Source organism: Trachurus japonicus, chromosome 7 (assembly GCF_045865225.1).
Source record: "Trachurus japonicus isolate A0001 chromosome 7, Traja_1.0".
NCBI lineage: Eukaryota > Metazoa > Chordata > Actinopteri > Carangiformes > Carangidae > Trachurus > Trachurus japonicus.
The window spans coordinates 13,987,607-14,003,818 of NC_140913.1; the positions used below are offsets into that span (position 1 = coordinate 13,987,607).

The 16,212-nt window shown below is 41.0% G+C and overlaps 1 protein-coding gene across 2 annotated transcripts in view; it reads right to left on the bottom strand.

Moving 5' to 3' along the window:
• nphp4 (nephronophthisis 4) overlaps positions 1-16,212 on the bottom strand; it is a 158,108-nt gene that overhangs the window by 35,659 nt on the left and 106,237 nt on the right. For both annotated transcript variants that reach the window (XM_085781361.1, XM_085781360.1), the window contains exons 14-15: positions 5,611-5,771; positions 4,713-4,896 (exon numbers count right to left, since the gene is read on the bottom strand). In XM_085781361.1, coding sequence (XP_085637487.1) covers positions 4,713-4,896; positions 5,611-5,771 — 345 coding nt within the window. The remainder of the gene's footprint in view (positions 1-4,712; positions 4,897-5,610; positions 5,772-16,212) is intronic.

The following is a 16,212-nucleotide window of genomic DNA, read 5'->3' on the forward strand; positions in this document are numbered from 1 at the left end:
ATCATATCTCTGTCAAAGTCTTCATACATGCCCACCTCACAGTATGCATCGATAGGAAGCAGTGACAGTTAGTTTCTATGTCGACGATCCTGCTGCAGCCCAGCTAGTCTACTATGGCAGCTAATTAAATGGAGCCAGATAGAAAATACAAGAAGAACAGCTGAAGGAATTATGGCAACAACATGAGTAACTTTATAATATCTCATGTAAGATAGATGATAATAGGTTGGATGTAACAGGTGAGTGAATGAGATAATGCTAAGGCTAATGCTAAATGCCAAATAATTACTACAAAAGGCAGCTATGTGTGGTCTCATAATCTGGCTGAATCATCTTGTGTGTGTTCACAGGATTATACTGTTGAAGATTGATTGAGACTGTTTTAATGACGGTCGTCATGTTTTCAAAATCATCTTATCAACCTTAATGTGCGAGCATCACATCCTCCGCCACCCACAAAATGAGACACTGATTTATTACAGCTTGATGGCAGATGCAGAGGAACACAGTAGATATGGTGGAGGTGAGAGCAGAAAACAAAAAGATGGAGAGAGGGTGAGAAAGGAGGGTGCGAGGGAAATGGCCGAATGAGAGAAAACAGGAAGACGGTGATAGAGAATGAACCGAGAAGTGTGAGAGCCAGAGAGGCGGCGACGGATGGAAAACAGAAACAAAGAAAAGTGCTGGTGAGGCGTCCCGTCCCAAATTGATTCTGACTGTCGGCCGGGCCGCGTGATGGATATCTGAGCCTTGATTGGAATTTACATGCCAGACACACGCCTCCTCCTTCGAGCCCCTGCACACCCAATAACCCAGTGCGCTCTCAACCTGCTGCGAGTGATAAGCACAATGAGAAAGTGCCGGCGTATTTAGCCTCAACAATGGAGCTTTGCAGAGTTTCTGAGGCCCAGAGAATGATGCATTGTTTATGAGCGGGAGTATCGTTTCGGCAGTTGATTAATGGCGAAGCAGCTATCATCAGCTGCCATCACGCCGTGGGGGCACACCAGGCCCAAATTGGATGAGTGGAAGGTAAAGAGGAAAGGTGCTCTGTTGCTAGACGGAGTGGAACTATCGCATCAAGATATTTCTGAGCGCCGGCTCCGTGTTTGCTCTGCAAGTGTGCCCACCTCCACACAACAGGAACTTTAAACAGCAGCAGCAGCGCTAACCCTGGGGATTCGCTGTCATTTCCAAACTCTACACTTCAATAAAAGCAAACAGACAACATTACTTGGTAATCTGAGGCTCCAAAGTGGAATATGACCTGAATATAAAATACTCCTGTAAATATTTCAGCAGTAGAAGGAGATTTGGGTGAAAGTGGATCTTATTTAGAAAGCTTAAATAGATGTATTTCTTCTTTTCCTGCCTTTCCTTGCCTCACATTTACCTTCATGTTTGCTTCGCACCCGCCCTCCTCTCATGCACTCACTCTAAACTCCCTCTGAGTCCCAGTGGGGACACAGGACTAGATTTAGTTTCTCCACAGCAGCATCAGCAACAAGCAGGCACCGATCTAGCTGCTCTGATGAATTCTTACCAAACACTGTTTCGCACTTAAAGCAGGTTTATGAGAATCTCTCCATCAACCAGGCAAGTATCAGGAAACATGGTCCCTGTCTCTGCTTCCTGAGTTACAGCAGTGTTTTATGATGTCACAGTGAAATTGAGTGAAGTCTTTTCATTTAATCTTTATAGACATACTTGAGTTACATTGTGTAAAAAGGAAACATTACATTTCCTGGGCATTCCTGATGTATATACAGTAGCTTTCAAAAAATGTTTTTAGATTTTGAGTCTAAGTGAGTGTTTCTCCCAAATTCGAAGAAGTTCCATCAAGGTGTTACTGTGACATTGATTTGATTTGATTTATTTGTCAGTAGAAAAGAGAGAACCTGTACAGTCCCCACACACTCTGAAAAAAAAGGTATAAAACAAGAACATATCCCATCTAAAAAAAAAAACAACTGACGAGGATGACACAGAAAATCCCAAGACTTATTTCCGCTGTGGTCCTCCACTAAGACAATACAGGCTAAGTAATGAAAACATTAACATCAGAAGATACTTGACAGTAATGTCCAATACACGTTAAACACAACTTCGCAATAAACATTAAAGTGAAGTGCACACATGAATCACCGAAATGCATGCTGCGGGGTGATGAAGGAAATACTCTACTGCTTTAAGCAATCCATCCACCACCTCTTCACTGCTGCTTTGATGTCTCGTGCTGATTGATTTAAGTAAAGCAGGGAGATTGTTCCACACCAATGCCCGCTGTAGGCAAAGGTGCTTTTCCCTACTGCTGTTCTGAAAGTCATAGTATTCACATTATAAAGGCTTGCCCTGGTCCTGTAATCATGAGTATTGTTAACCAGCCTGAAGTAATCTTTGAAATAAGAGGCTGAGTTATTGAATAGGATATCATGTACTGCTCTACTTTTGAGCATGGACACTTGATCCTCTCAGCCATATGGTAAGTGATGCATCGTCAGGTGGGGGTGGGGGTGGAGCTTTAGGACCACTCTAATGAGTTTATTCTGGGCAGTTTGTAGTCTGTGTCTTACGTTTTTTGAAATACTGCTAAACCAGCTTGTACAAGTATAATCAAAATGGCTTTGTACTAGAACCGTAGCAAGAATCAGGAGTGTAGCTACGTCTAGATACCTTGATTTTCTGGCAAGGAACTTTGTTTTGGTATGTACTTTTTCTAATACTTGTAGTGACATGTTGTCCCCAGACATAGCATTGTCAAGTTTACAGCCCAGGTAATTTACACTGCTTTTAGCGGTTATTACAGTTTCTTGAGCTGTGACATGAAAAACGGGATCGTTTCTCGTTTTGAATTTGGAGCCGAACAGTATGGCCTCCGTTTTGCAAAGATAATCTATTGTCAGCTAACGCATATGTTTTCAAGTTCCAAGCTGAGAGTTTTACTCCACTGTTGCTTTTTCTTGGTGTGAAACAAGCAAAGCAGCATCGTCGGCATATAAAAAAAGATGACAAGAACTAGCAACATACAAGTCGTTGACATACAGAAGAAAAAACTGAGGTCCTCGCACGCTCCCCTGGGGGACTCCACAATGGACCTCACTAGCATTAGACAAGGTCCCATTCACGTCTACATATTGCTCCCTATCAGTAAGATAGCACTTTATCAATTTGAGGCTTGTGCTGTCAAAGCCCATGGCCTTCAATTTGTACAGCAATATATCATGGGCAACTGTGTCAAATGCTTTCTGAAGGTCAAGCAACGCCATGCTACACCACTTTCCAAAATCAACTTCCTTTCTAATAATGTCTGTAAGGTAGAGCAAGCATGTATCGGTACAGTGACATTTTCTTGAAAAATATAGAGGAGATCTGCTTCATGGATGTATTTCTTGATTTGGTTATGGACTATTATTTCCACTACCTTTGACAACACGCTCAGAATTGAAACTGGTCTGCAGTTGCCATGCTTGACTTTGCTGCCCTTCTTAAATAGCGGCATCACCCTAGCCTTTTTCCAATCCCAGGGCAGTCCACCTAACTCAATGTAGTTAAATATATAGGTCACATAATGACATATAGGTGCTACTGCATCCTTTAGGTACCTGGCAGGGATGGTGTCTAAGCCTGTGGCTTTGGATGGATTGAGCTCGGATAGTTCTTTTAAAACCTCTGCTTGTGTGACTTTGGATATGCTAAAGGACTCTGGCTGAATGCCTTAGGATTTGACTTGATCTTCATTGTACATTCCGTCTTGAGGCAATGGACGTGCAAAAGGAATCAAGACTATCAGCGACCTGCGCTTTATCAGAAAGAAAGAAAGAAAGAAAGAAAGAAAGACGCTTAATTGGTTGAGGGACTTCCAGAGTTTTTTTTTGGATCACCTGCATTCTCTTGATTTTTTCCAGGAATTAGGTCTCCTTGGCCAAGTCAATTTTTTGCCTCACTTGATTTCTGAGGGACTTGTATTGATTAAAGAGAGCTGTGTCGCAACTTTTGTTGTATTCTCTAAATAATTTGTTCCTTTGAATAATTAATGTGAGAATGCCGTGATTCATCCAGGGTTCTGTTTTTTGTTTGATTCTCACTACTTTAGTTGGGACAATCTTATTGATCGCTTTGAGAAAATTTATTTTGAAAAAACCCCAGGCGCTCTCTACATTTGTACAGGATAAGAGTGGTTCCTAGTCAGTCAATTTGAGCTCTTCCTTTAATGACTCTGAGGAGTAATTTTTAAGATACCTAATTTTGATAGAATTGCGTGCACAAGAAAGACAGACTGATGATCCAAACTGGCTGTTGCGTGCCCAGAGACAAAAAACCATGAAGCATTTTGTACTCATTCATTAGTCCATAATACAATGAATAATATTCAAACTTTCTGTATGCACTGTGTATAAATACATTTCGACGACCCAAAAACTGTTGATCATGGTAGTTTATACATAACAAAATGTCCCCTGATGACATGTCAAAACACCAGTTTCATGTGCAGGTGAAAAATCCAGAAGACACCAGCTGTCAGAGCTCAGGATATTTGTTTGATTTATGCCTGCAGAAAAGTTATTATCACTCAATTGAATCTGATGCAGTAGCGCACTCCCGGCATTTCCCTTTGATTGCATTACAGTGTTTATTAGGGATGATACTCTGTGCTGATGTAATCTGTTAACTGCTTCAACTGTTCAGTGGAAAATAATCCTGTCTGTACTTACCAATGTTTCCTGTTCGGATGTGCAGTCGGCCCCTGACGATGGTGTGGACCGTCATGGGGCCCGCGGCCGAGTGTCGGCCCAGACCTGTGCTCGTCAGCAGGGTGTCCTCCCCAACGTAGTCGGTGGTCAGCACCTCCACCTCGTGAAGAGCCTGCACAGCCGGTTTACCCTGACGCAACATGTACTGAGGAGTAAAGGACAGAAGGCGCATGTGAATACAAACACACCTAATGGAGACGAGGAAGGAAACAACAAAACAAAGAGTAGTAAGAAAATGAAACCACTCAGGAGCTGTCAGAGTTTGAGTTGCAGCTAAATAGATGAGGTCAAGTTCAAACAACGGCTCTGCCCACTTGTAAATTCAATTCTTTCTCATTAAATGCTTTACAGATTTCACATAATTGCAAAACAAATCAATTCCACATCAAGGTTGGTGCGAGAGTTTCTGTCCAATTAATGAACAGCAGAACGCAAGAGCTTGAAATGTAAAAAGCTTTAATCCATGGTTTGTTTTTCTGTAGAGGTTAAAAACAGAAGGAAAAGTTGGTGACTGGTCAGGAGTCGGAGCATGTTTTCAGAGCATAACAATTCTTATGCTCTGAAAACATGCTCAGACTCAAGAGATTAATCTTTTTTTATTAACATTTATGAAATGTGTGTTTTTTGTTTTCCCCACACCTAGTTTGTGCAGTGAGCTGTTTTTATATGTGATATTCTATCATCATTCATCTCTGCAGCACCAGGTTCACTTTGAATGTGAAACTGCTCCATTAAGCCAGGATAAATGATATGTCAGGAGTTGACAATGTACTTGTAATCAGAACATGTCTCTCTGTTTGGGTCCATGTTAATAATCACATCCTTATCAGAGTCACCTCAGGTCAACCTCAGTCTTTACCTTGAGCTCGATGGCGGTGGAGCCGATGAGCAGCAGCGAGTCGCTGTCCCAGATGTCGATGTGCATGGTATGAAGGGCGAGGTAGCGAAGGAACCAGCGCCTCTCCCCAGGCCTCAGGAAACTGTCGTCCACTCTGAACTGCACCTGCAGACCTGGAGCGGCTGAGAGAGGGAGGAGGAGACCACACATCAGTCACACTACGCTGGTAAACCTAAGATCAGGTTATTATTTTTGTTAAATATCTTAAATGGACTTTTTCAGGGAGGAAACAAAGATAGAGAAACTCAATGACTTGACAGTTTGGTTCCCGGACTAACCAATGTCTAAACACACAAACACAAACAAGCAGTGTGCAGGGCCATGTCACACATAAGACAGAAACAAACTAAAATAATCATAATCAAACACAATGTAGAGATGAATAAGACAATGAGGAAGGTCTTCCCTAGATACCACATCTGATTCTTTCATTCCCATCCAGCACAGCATCACTGACAATGAGGTCGCTCATGTGAGTCTGAAGTTTCCTCTTCTGGTCTAAGCTGTGTATCTGGGGCTCAGGGCAGATATCAAGTATTGATCATAGTCAATCCCCTAGGTCTAGACACAATAAATAAAATTCACTCTCAACATTGCTCTTCATACATAGTTTAGATTTATTATCAGGTCATGATTTGATTCTTTCTCCTCACCCAGCTGGGTTTAACTACTGTATGGAGGAAGAATCATAATATCTGTTACCAGATCTAAACCAGTGCAACAGTTGGGTCTGATGGTTGTGAACTACTGTACAATAACCATGGAGCATGGGGCCGTTTCACAGAATCAGCAGCACCCTGGGGGTTCCCATAATTCAAGATGATAATGGCGCCTAGCGCACTCCTGAGAAAAAAACCTCTAGAGTGATTTGATGAACAGCGGGATAAAGTCATGACTTTAATCAACAGCTCCACAGTTACTTCTGGACCTATAAGAGGAGCACATTCCTCCTCATCACTGAGAAAACTCTGGTTTCCCTCTCAGAGAAAAAAACACCACACGCACAGTTTGACAGTGAGGTTGTTCTGAGGACAACGGGACGCTGGAAATCTCATTACACATTTAGTACCTTCGCCATTTATTCTGTCCACTCCTGTGAGGTGACACGCAGAGATGTGCACAGCAGTCTTTTCATTTTGAAGAAATCAATTTAAAGAAAAAGACCAAATTGAATTTGAGGATGTAAAACAAGTTCACTGTGATTCTGAATTGTCCTCCAACCTGCAGAAGCTCAAACGAAACCAACTCCAACTCAGCTGGTGAGTGGGCACGCCCAACCTGCAGCAGCATCTTAACATTACCGTGCGTGTGAGTGTTGACGGTGTGAGTGTGCATATGCGTGCTGACTGGATACCCAGAATCCCCCACCCCACAGTATCTCTGGCTCAGCATCAAAGCCTCCGTGCCTTCTTTATTCCTCTCGGCTGACGGTGGCGAGGAGCCGGTGGCTGCAGGGAGGTGGAGTAATGAGGACTTGGTGACGACCCCGCTGTGTTAAAGAGACCAGTGAGCCCCTCTCACTATCCCTACAGGAACTGAAGGAAAACTCTTCTCTTTTCTCTGGCTGTGCTGCCATGAAGCACACATGCAGACAGACAGCCTGTATGCTGCATGTGGGTGTTCAGGTTCTTCCATTTCAAGTACAAAATTGTTTTGATGGCAAATACCAACAACTATGGCTCATGTTAAGGCTCAGACTAAATAAAGCTTCACAACTAGAATCCTTTACATCACAGATCAGATCTATTTAAATTCATATTTTTAGTGGCTGCAGATAAAATCTGTCACTTGGAATTTGTTGATTGTGTGGCTGGTGCTTATGTGTATTTATTCATTTATTAAAATAATGTAAAGGCACTCGAGTACAAGACAAATTTCCCTGCGAGAACAATAAAAAGGATATTTTAAAGCAAAAAAAAATAAAAAAAATCTTTACTTTCATGAGGAAAATCCAGAAAGCGGACCTTTGAGTTTATTCAATTAATATGATAATCTAAATCACTTTATGATAAACTAAAATATCACTATGAATATATAGAAATATAAGTGAAGGATGAATTAAAAAACACAAAACTTAATGTATCAGATGATATAATGTGGTGATGTTACATCTGATTCAGGTCACCAGGAGTGAGCTGCAGCTCTTTCACTGTGTTACAGCTGAGCTAAGATACAGTGAAGGTTTCACAGACTGCTGAATAAAATCCACCCACACTACAAAATGTTTTTTTCGGAGACATAATATATGAAACAGGGCGAAAACATATCAACCACCAAAATTTCCATTTTACTGTTTACAATGCAAACAACAGTGACAACAGGAGATTCTGAATCACCTTCTGAAACGTGTGGAAGGAGACAAAGAGCAGAGCTGTCTAGATATTTCTGTGCAGCCTCTGATCTCCTTTTCCTTTAACCTAACTCATGCAGACTCCTCCACCTCCATCCTCCCTCCCTTCTCCCCAACCACCCGCCAACTCTCTCCACTTGGACCATTAATTCTCCCAGCATGCTCTGGGCTTGTGTGCAGTGGACGAGTGGCAAAGAGAGCATAGAGGGAGAGAGAGAGAGAGAGAGAGAGAGAGAGTGTGCTGTGTGTGTTTTTGTGCTCACGAGTGGGGAAGAGCTGACAGATCAGGCCCAAGGGTTGTGTGTGTCTGCGTGTGTAGGTCTGTGGATGAGGAGGGGGCACCGAGCACCCCCCCCCCATTCACACACACACATACACACACACACACACACACACATACACACACAACCCTAGATGGCCTGCCTCATGTGCACACAGCAGGGCGAGGAGGCAGAAAATCCTGCCGGGCATCAACAGTTATGGACGACGCTGCCGAGCCTCGAGGCGAAGAAAGCACGGAGGACGCAGAGACAATAGGGGGACAGACGCAAACCAGAGCGTCAAGAGGGCGGCTACGTTCACCAGAAACGGAAAAACACAGTCTTGTTACTTCAGGCGTCTCAGTGCAACAACAGGATGTCTCTACTTCACCCTTTTTTTGATTGACGTGGTTTATTCCATTAGGTCATGATGCTTTTAATGGAGACTGATAAGAGCAGTTTTCAGCAGCTACACAAAAACAACTGGAAGTGATGATGTCACTGTAGAACCACAACATCTGGAGCGCAAGGAGGCTGGAGCAGACGTCCAGCAGCCGATCACTACCTACACTTACCTTAGTTGTTAGTCTAACCATGATTTACTGTAACAAAATGATTTAGAAGAAAACATTAAACTGAGGACAAACAAAAATAAAAAGATTTAAACAGTATAAAGGTATTAAAACTTAAAGCAATCATTCCCTGAACTAGGGCTGTGTAATTAATTGCAATATGGCCAGGTGTAATATCTAAAATGCAGCTGCTGCTTTAATTTTTTTTTTTTGATAAAGGTAAACATTTAAAAAAATATTTTTACCTTTACACCATGTCTTCATACTGCCTTAGTTCTATGATCTGTTGATTTAACTGTCCATTAATCACTAGGAGCGCCTTTGCCTTTGTTTTTTTCTTTCTTTTTTTTAACAACAAATCAAAGCTTTAAAAAAACAAGTCATACCTAGCAACGAGGTCAACCACACCTCCTTACTAAGATAAAGGTTTCTGTCCCTTCCTTGCTCAGAGTCCTGAATCTCTCCTCAGCTCAGATTCCTTGCTAGGGGTTTTTAGGCTTAGTTAGTTAGGAGCTCTCTGAGGGGAACCAATGATCTTTGTGAATACGGTCTCAGGTCAAATAAGAACAGTGTGTGTGTGTGTGGTCTAGTTTCACAAAGACAGACTTCAACTAAAGTCTAAATTCTATTGCAAGATGGACTGTGGTTGCAAGGACTTCTGGGTAAATTATGACTTTTTCCTTCATACTAAAACCGGCCAAGAGGACAACCACATCCCACTGCTGAGCTGTGTTTACCTCAGTGGAACGTGTTTGTCATCAGGAACAAGTCAACAATTACAGAACATTTTTCTTTTAAAAAAAATCTGCTGCTGTCTCTGAAAAATCTGTCTCTTCTATTTACTCTTCCCACAACATTGTTAGTAAACCACAAATTATAAGTTAGGTTCTACAGTTGTTGGTTTTTTTTTTTTGTAATAGATTGTTGCCATGGTAACAGTAGTCCAAGGCCTGAGTTAGCTTGGGGGATGAGGCGACTTCTGGCTGCTGGAGTGCTTCTTTAATTTAGAGAAAGTTTTGTTTAATGTATGAAGGTGTAATGTAGATGCATCACATGTAAAGTATAAGATAGAATTCAAATGAATAGGTGTTTCCCAGGTGGTGTTTTTCATGTTTTTACTGAACAGATGATGGTGGTGAAGGATATTTCACTGACTTTGCATGAGCTCTGGTCACAGGTCGACAAAGCACCTGGAGGATTATAGTTTATTTAAAAAGCTGCATCCATGTGAGTTAAATCATTGTAGTTGAGGTTTTCTAACACCAATTATAGAAAGTGCTGGGCTGAGAGAAGCAGGAAAACAGAGGAGTGGAGATCCTGAAAAGTCCTGAGACACTGCACACATGTTCATTTGATGCACACGTTGCTAGTTAGCTGTACAAACTGGTGTTTACTTTTTATCTGAATTCACCTTAAAAGCTGCAACAAAGCCAACTGTTAAATCACAGACATGTCAGTCAAGCAGAGTCTGTCCACGCCCACTCAGTCCGGGGAAGAGCTCTGATCAGGCGGAGAATATAAACAGCTGTGTGGGTGGACCCCGGCTGTTTACTGGAATATTCTCATCTCTGGCAAATAATTGCCAAGAATAACACGGTTCACATTATTGATCTGTTGTTACCATTAGATACTGAGAACGTCCAGTTTGGCCCAGTGTTTAAAATACACTCCTCTCTTGTTCTGGCTTCAAAATATTGATTATTATTAAACAAGAGGCAGAAAACTGCACACGTAACTTCTTTAGATTTTTCTTAGCTGCAGTTTAAGCATTTGCTCATGATTATAAAAATGTTGCACCAGCTGCAGAAACAGTCTGTGTTTGAGGTTTAAGTGAGTGAAGGAGCTGACTGTCTTCTGGTCTATGTATCAATATATAATAAGAGACTTTGGAAAAACACAAAATATTAAACACTTGGAAAATGTGCACATTTGGGAGCTTAATTTTCTAAATTACACCTCAACACAACTCAGAGCACAAAAGAAAGTTTGGATTTCCCTCTGAATATTTCACATTTTTCATATATCACTTCCTGTTTCCTGTCAGTAAAACAGACTCAGCAAAAGTTAATCTGAGCATACATCAGATCTGGGGTCTGATCCTCGTCTGCACCCACATGTGACATGTGACATAAAATCGGATCAAGTGAAACTGACTGGATGGCTGCACTGAAACGCTCCTTTTCTGGCTCCTAATGAGAGCATGAAGAGACATGAAAGCGTCGTCCACCCACGGCCTAAAACGGGTTTAGGAATTCAATGGGCTTGTGGGGAACTTCCACCCAGCAGGACACAGAATCACAACGCTGAATTACTGCAGCAGCTTTGAAGCTCAAAGTCAGATTACATATTCTCTCTCAACCTCGGTCTACGACTTCACACACACATACACACATGCACACACACACACAGTGAATGTTGAGAACGCAGTCAGTGGATCATTGATCTCGTACAATACTTGAATAGTTCATATCTTGATAGATCAGTGCAGAGCAGCTACTGTCCAGTGTTTTACATTAACACTGTTTGCTGAATTGAAAAAGAGAAATTAAATGAGGTCTCTGTAAAACGTGGACGTGGTGTCACTGTATTAACTGACTGAAGGTAATTCAATTAAAAACAGTTATGAAGTGGATGTAAAACGGTTGATATGATTAAAGTGCAGGTTCTAAAATGTACAACAACACAGGTTCATTTTCCAGGCTTGTTGGTTCATATAATCCATAATAAATTATAAATTTACATTATGGACAGGAAACTTGGGGATTTCAAATATTAAAACCGGTGTGAATGCTAATGAATCTGTAACCATCAGTGTTGACATGATGTGTATGCAAATTGCAGAAAAATCAAATTGGGCTTTCGTCCTTTTAATAATTTTTTTCATTTATTCCATTTATATTTTCCAGTGCTGCACAGAGGCCATTTTGATTATAAGAGTTAAAAATGTTCCAACAATGTCACAAATGTTTGGGCCATATCTGAGGGATAATTGTAAAAATGTGTTTGTGTTTCTGTAAATATAAGGAATGTTGTCAATTGTTATCAGTGCTTTTTACCCCCTAATGTCGGCATTGACCCCAACAATTCCAAATCTGTTGGGACCCCAGTAAGCATAGTAAATATACTGCACATGGAACATGTAAAGATACTGGCAAAAACTAATCTGTGAACATGAAGAGCTAAATATGCTTGTAAATAAAAAAAATGCATCTTTGAAAATCAAGATGAAAAGAAAACTGGTAATCGTAGAGATGTTTGAGATATTTTAGAGGGTTAAAAGATGCTAAACCAGGATAATGAACGGGCTGACCACATGTTAGCATGGCCACTGTCAGCTTGGTAGAATACGGACATTAGTATCTCAGAAACAATATAATGTCCTGAAGACTTTAAGTTCATGTATCAGAAAAATCAACATCTTGATTTTCTCTCTATTCCCCCATCTTGCTTTAAAACCTCACCTCTCTCTCTTTCTCTCGTTTAGCTGGATCAGAGGATATGTAGCTCAGATGAGGATTTTCAGGATCAATCAGCGCCACTTAAGGATCGTTTCAGAAGAAAGGGGTTTATGAGGAGGAGTGGATCACAGAGGAGTCCGGTGGTCTGATGAAATCTCAAAAACTGAATTTCTTAACAGAGCTGAATCAAAAGGAGCTCATCTCCAGGGTCACCTGTTGCGCTTAATACTCATCTGTTCGACCCGCTGCCAAATCATCGATACAGAAACTTCACCAAGGATGTTCCAGTAAAAAGAAAGAAGACCACCAGCCCCCTCTCCTCACTCTCTCTAAGTCACGTCCCTCTTGGCAGCTTACTGACATGGGGATTATCAACAATGTCATTTCACAAATAAAAACCTTGATATTCTTTCATCCATGCAAGGGGCTCAGTAGGCTATGTCAACTCAAACAGACACTAGCATTGAAACTATAAAACCAGTGCTGACTCTACTGTTGTTACTGTAGGTACTGGATGTAAACACTGGACCTTCTCTCTCTGAGTGAAGACCTGTCCTGTTACTATCCACTTTGAACGCACATGTGTTTATATTCCTGTGGTTTCCTGTGATATGGGAATATTTCATTTATATTTAAGAGGTGATTACATACACTGTTAGTGTTTCATCTGAGTGAATATCTGAGCGTTGGATTTTCATCATTTCTTCTTACTGTATCTTTATAGAGTGAGAAATAACCTGTGCGTGTATGTGTGTATATCTGTGAGATATCTTCTTTGGAACAATACAGTTCTTCTAAATCTAAATCCCATTCAAGGCAACAAGGCAGACTCTAAAATATGTGTATTACTGCAGGGCCAACCAATGTGGCAATGATAACATAGTGGTTTTAAGAAAGCATCCTGCTATGGTGAAGGAAAATACGCATTCTTCAAATTAAAAGCCTGAGATTCTCCAGAGCAGCATGTGGCCAGAGCTCACTTTGTTAGAAAGAGCTCTGCATCCTTGTCACAGACTGAGACATGACAGGACTGAACAAGAAGTGGAGGACAAAAAATAAACAAAACAAAACAAAACATTGGTGCCTTTATGTTTTCTGAAAGCTGCACCAACAGCTCTTCTCAGCAGTGAAGCATGTAGCAGACAGAACGGCCTCAGGGCACAGAGATGCACAAGTCTTCCCCCAAAAAAGAAATGCAATTCAATCAGCTCTGTTCTATACATTTTACAGAGGGACATAATTGGACCTGTTTGTGCTTAACACAGCCTCAAAATGAGTCCAAACAAAGCAAAAGAAAGGCTGAAACTCTGTAACAGGAGAGGTTACTTGTATTGATGATTCTCAGAATTTAATTACAAAGTCAAAACAATGGACCTTACACAGCAACCTCACTGATGTGAGCACAGTGATACAATAAGTGAACTGCTCTTGAAGCTGGAACAGTCAATATTCCTTTGCAAGGGTCCAGGTTGTAGCTTTACGACTATGATTATTGCAATTAATAACATGGATTTAACACGTCACAGGAAGAACTGTGACATCTGTGAAAAAGTTGTGTAAAAAGCCTGTTGTTGCTCCACGGGGAGCAGCAGCAGGTCTGAGAGACATCCTAAAGAGATGTCTCTGTGGTAATTAAGCTGAAAACAGTAGGTTTGAAAACAATAAAGAAAATAGACACTGTCATTAGGTGACCTGAATGAAGTGAAACCAGACTAGAGAGAATAAATCAATGATGCTAAGCTGATGAAGAGCAGTGTGTTTGTCTCTTTGTCCATTGTTGGGATAAAATCATTAAAATGTTTAGAAGTGGCGGTGGCACAGAAGTCAGTAACTCAGCAAAACAATAATATTGGTCTATAGATACAATATCTATAGTTTGAATGCATTAGCTAAAAGTATGCTACACTGGTCTGAACAAGTTTAACTTTATTTGTGAGAAGGGGACATTTTTTCTCTCTGTAATGTTTGTATAAAATCATGCTAACAGCTTCTCCATGATGTCTCTACAGCTCCATACTGTACCTATCCAGGTATTTGTACATGTGTAATGTGATTACACAGTAGGTCCTTGTCTTCTTGATTGGCTGACACCGATGTGTTGTTACTAAAGCTCCAGAGAGAGGCCTGCGAGAGGAAATGTAAAACTACCCTGAGATGGTTGTTATATCTTCTTATGGATCAACACTTAAAATAAAACACAGGAGAAGAAGAGGAAAACATGGAGCTTCAGAGTCAGTTAGAGTTGTTGTTTTTAATCCGAGTGTCATCTGTGTGTTTAACAAGTAATTGCAGAAGAAATAAAATACAGCTTAATTTCAGTTTTTCTCCTTTTTGTTTTCTTTTTCTCACATTCCTCTGATATATTAGTATTATGTAAACATCAGTAACATTAGACTAAATTACACTCTCTCCAATAAAATCAGACATTAAGTATCTGAGGTTGTTTTTGTGTAATTGTTTGTTCAGCCTTTCTTTGTGGGCTGATACATTTAAGTGATGTAAGTTGTAATCCAGGGAGCAATTACCACCAAATTTAAGATCATTTCTGAACGCTCATGAAGTTTTCTCCTATCTGCTCATGACGGTATTAAATTCAAAAAGATTTAAGATCACAGAACCATTTCCACTGAGTTTAATCTGTTTGAGCAGCTGTTCCATGACAAACTACAATAACATGCTTACAGCGAGTGCAAATCTTATTTGTTTGCGGACAATGTTTAATTTTATAGTATTGTTGAGTGTAATCACATAAAGTTACTAGGAAGATGGGGAGGAAGATGAGTCAGATTTTGAAACCAGCAGAAACAATTACCTGAGAGAGAGGCAGCGAATGAACCTAATTAGTGTTTAATCCTTCAAATAAGAAGTTGAGCAGCTGTGAGGAAGAAAAGTGGAAACGGGTCTTAGCCTGAGAATTTATGGTGGGATCTGTGTGAATGTGGGAGGGCTTTGTGGAAGAGCACAGAAACAGACAGAGAAATATTGATTGAGTCAGACTAGAGTGTGTGTCTGGGGAATGGAGGATACAGGGGGTAGGTGTAGGAACAGGGGTGAGGGGGCTGGGGGGGTTGTTTGTGTGTTCAATATCACGCTCTGTCAGAAGCTGTAATATCTCTTCCATTTCATTAGTTGCTACATGAATAGACTTGACATCAATCAGCGCCCGCTCGGCTGATTGAAAGAGAAGTGCCTCGGCGTCAGAGAACATCACGGAGCATCACAGAGCGAGCTCGGAGTCTGTAGGCACCGACTGTACCACGCCAACCTGGAGAGCAGCAACAACACACAGCCTGGCTTATGTAGACTATCTCTAACAGATAATACATTTTCCCCACCGTTTGACACAGGCATGAACGCACCAAACAGCATGGAAATGTTCAGTCATGTTCTGGTGATGACGTAGCTCAACAAGCCAGTTTGTTTTTCTCCAGCCAAGATTCACTGACTGGAACATGACTGGAGGCCAATGGCTGCTGGAGGAGTGAAGCTGCGTTCAGATCATTCAGGGTCTCATCATCCTTCACAAGCTGCATTTGACAACAGTGCAACAGGTGAATCCTTCGTGGCCGGATCAAGCCCATGTTTCACTGCACTGGTAATAGAAGCAAACAACACTGACAGAGAGCTCAGGGATAAACTGTTATGTAAATAATATCAGTTAGGGCTGAACGCTCTGGTCTAAAATGTATATGTAATTTGAAGCATATACAGTAACGGTATACTGTATATCACTGTGCACTCATTCATCTTACAGATGCTTCTGAGGGGTTAAACACTTTAGCAGCTATGGTGCTCTTGTATTACAAGGACGTACTTTACCTAGTACAGACTGAGGTACTTTAAGGACATTCATTGTGCAAAACTGTGATGCAAAATCTTTTCTTACTTCCATCTCTGAAAAACAGCTTTTTTCATGAAATACA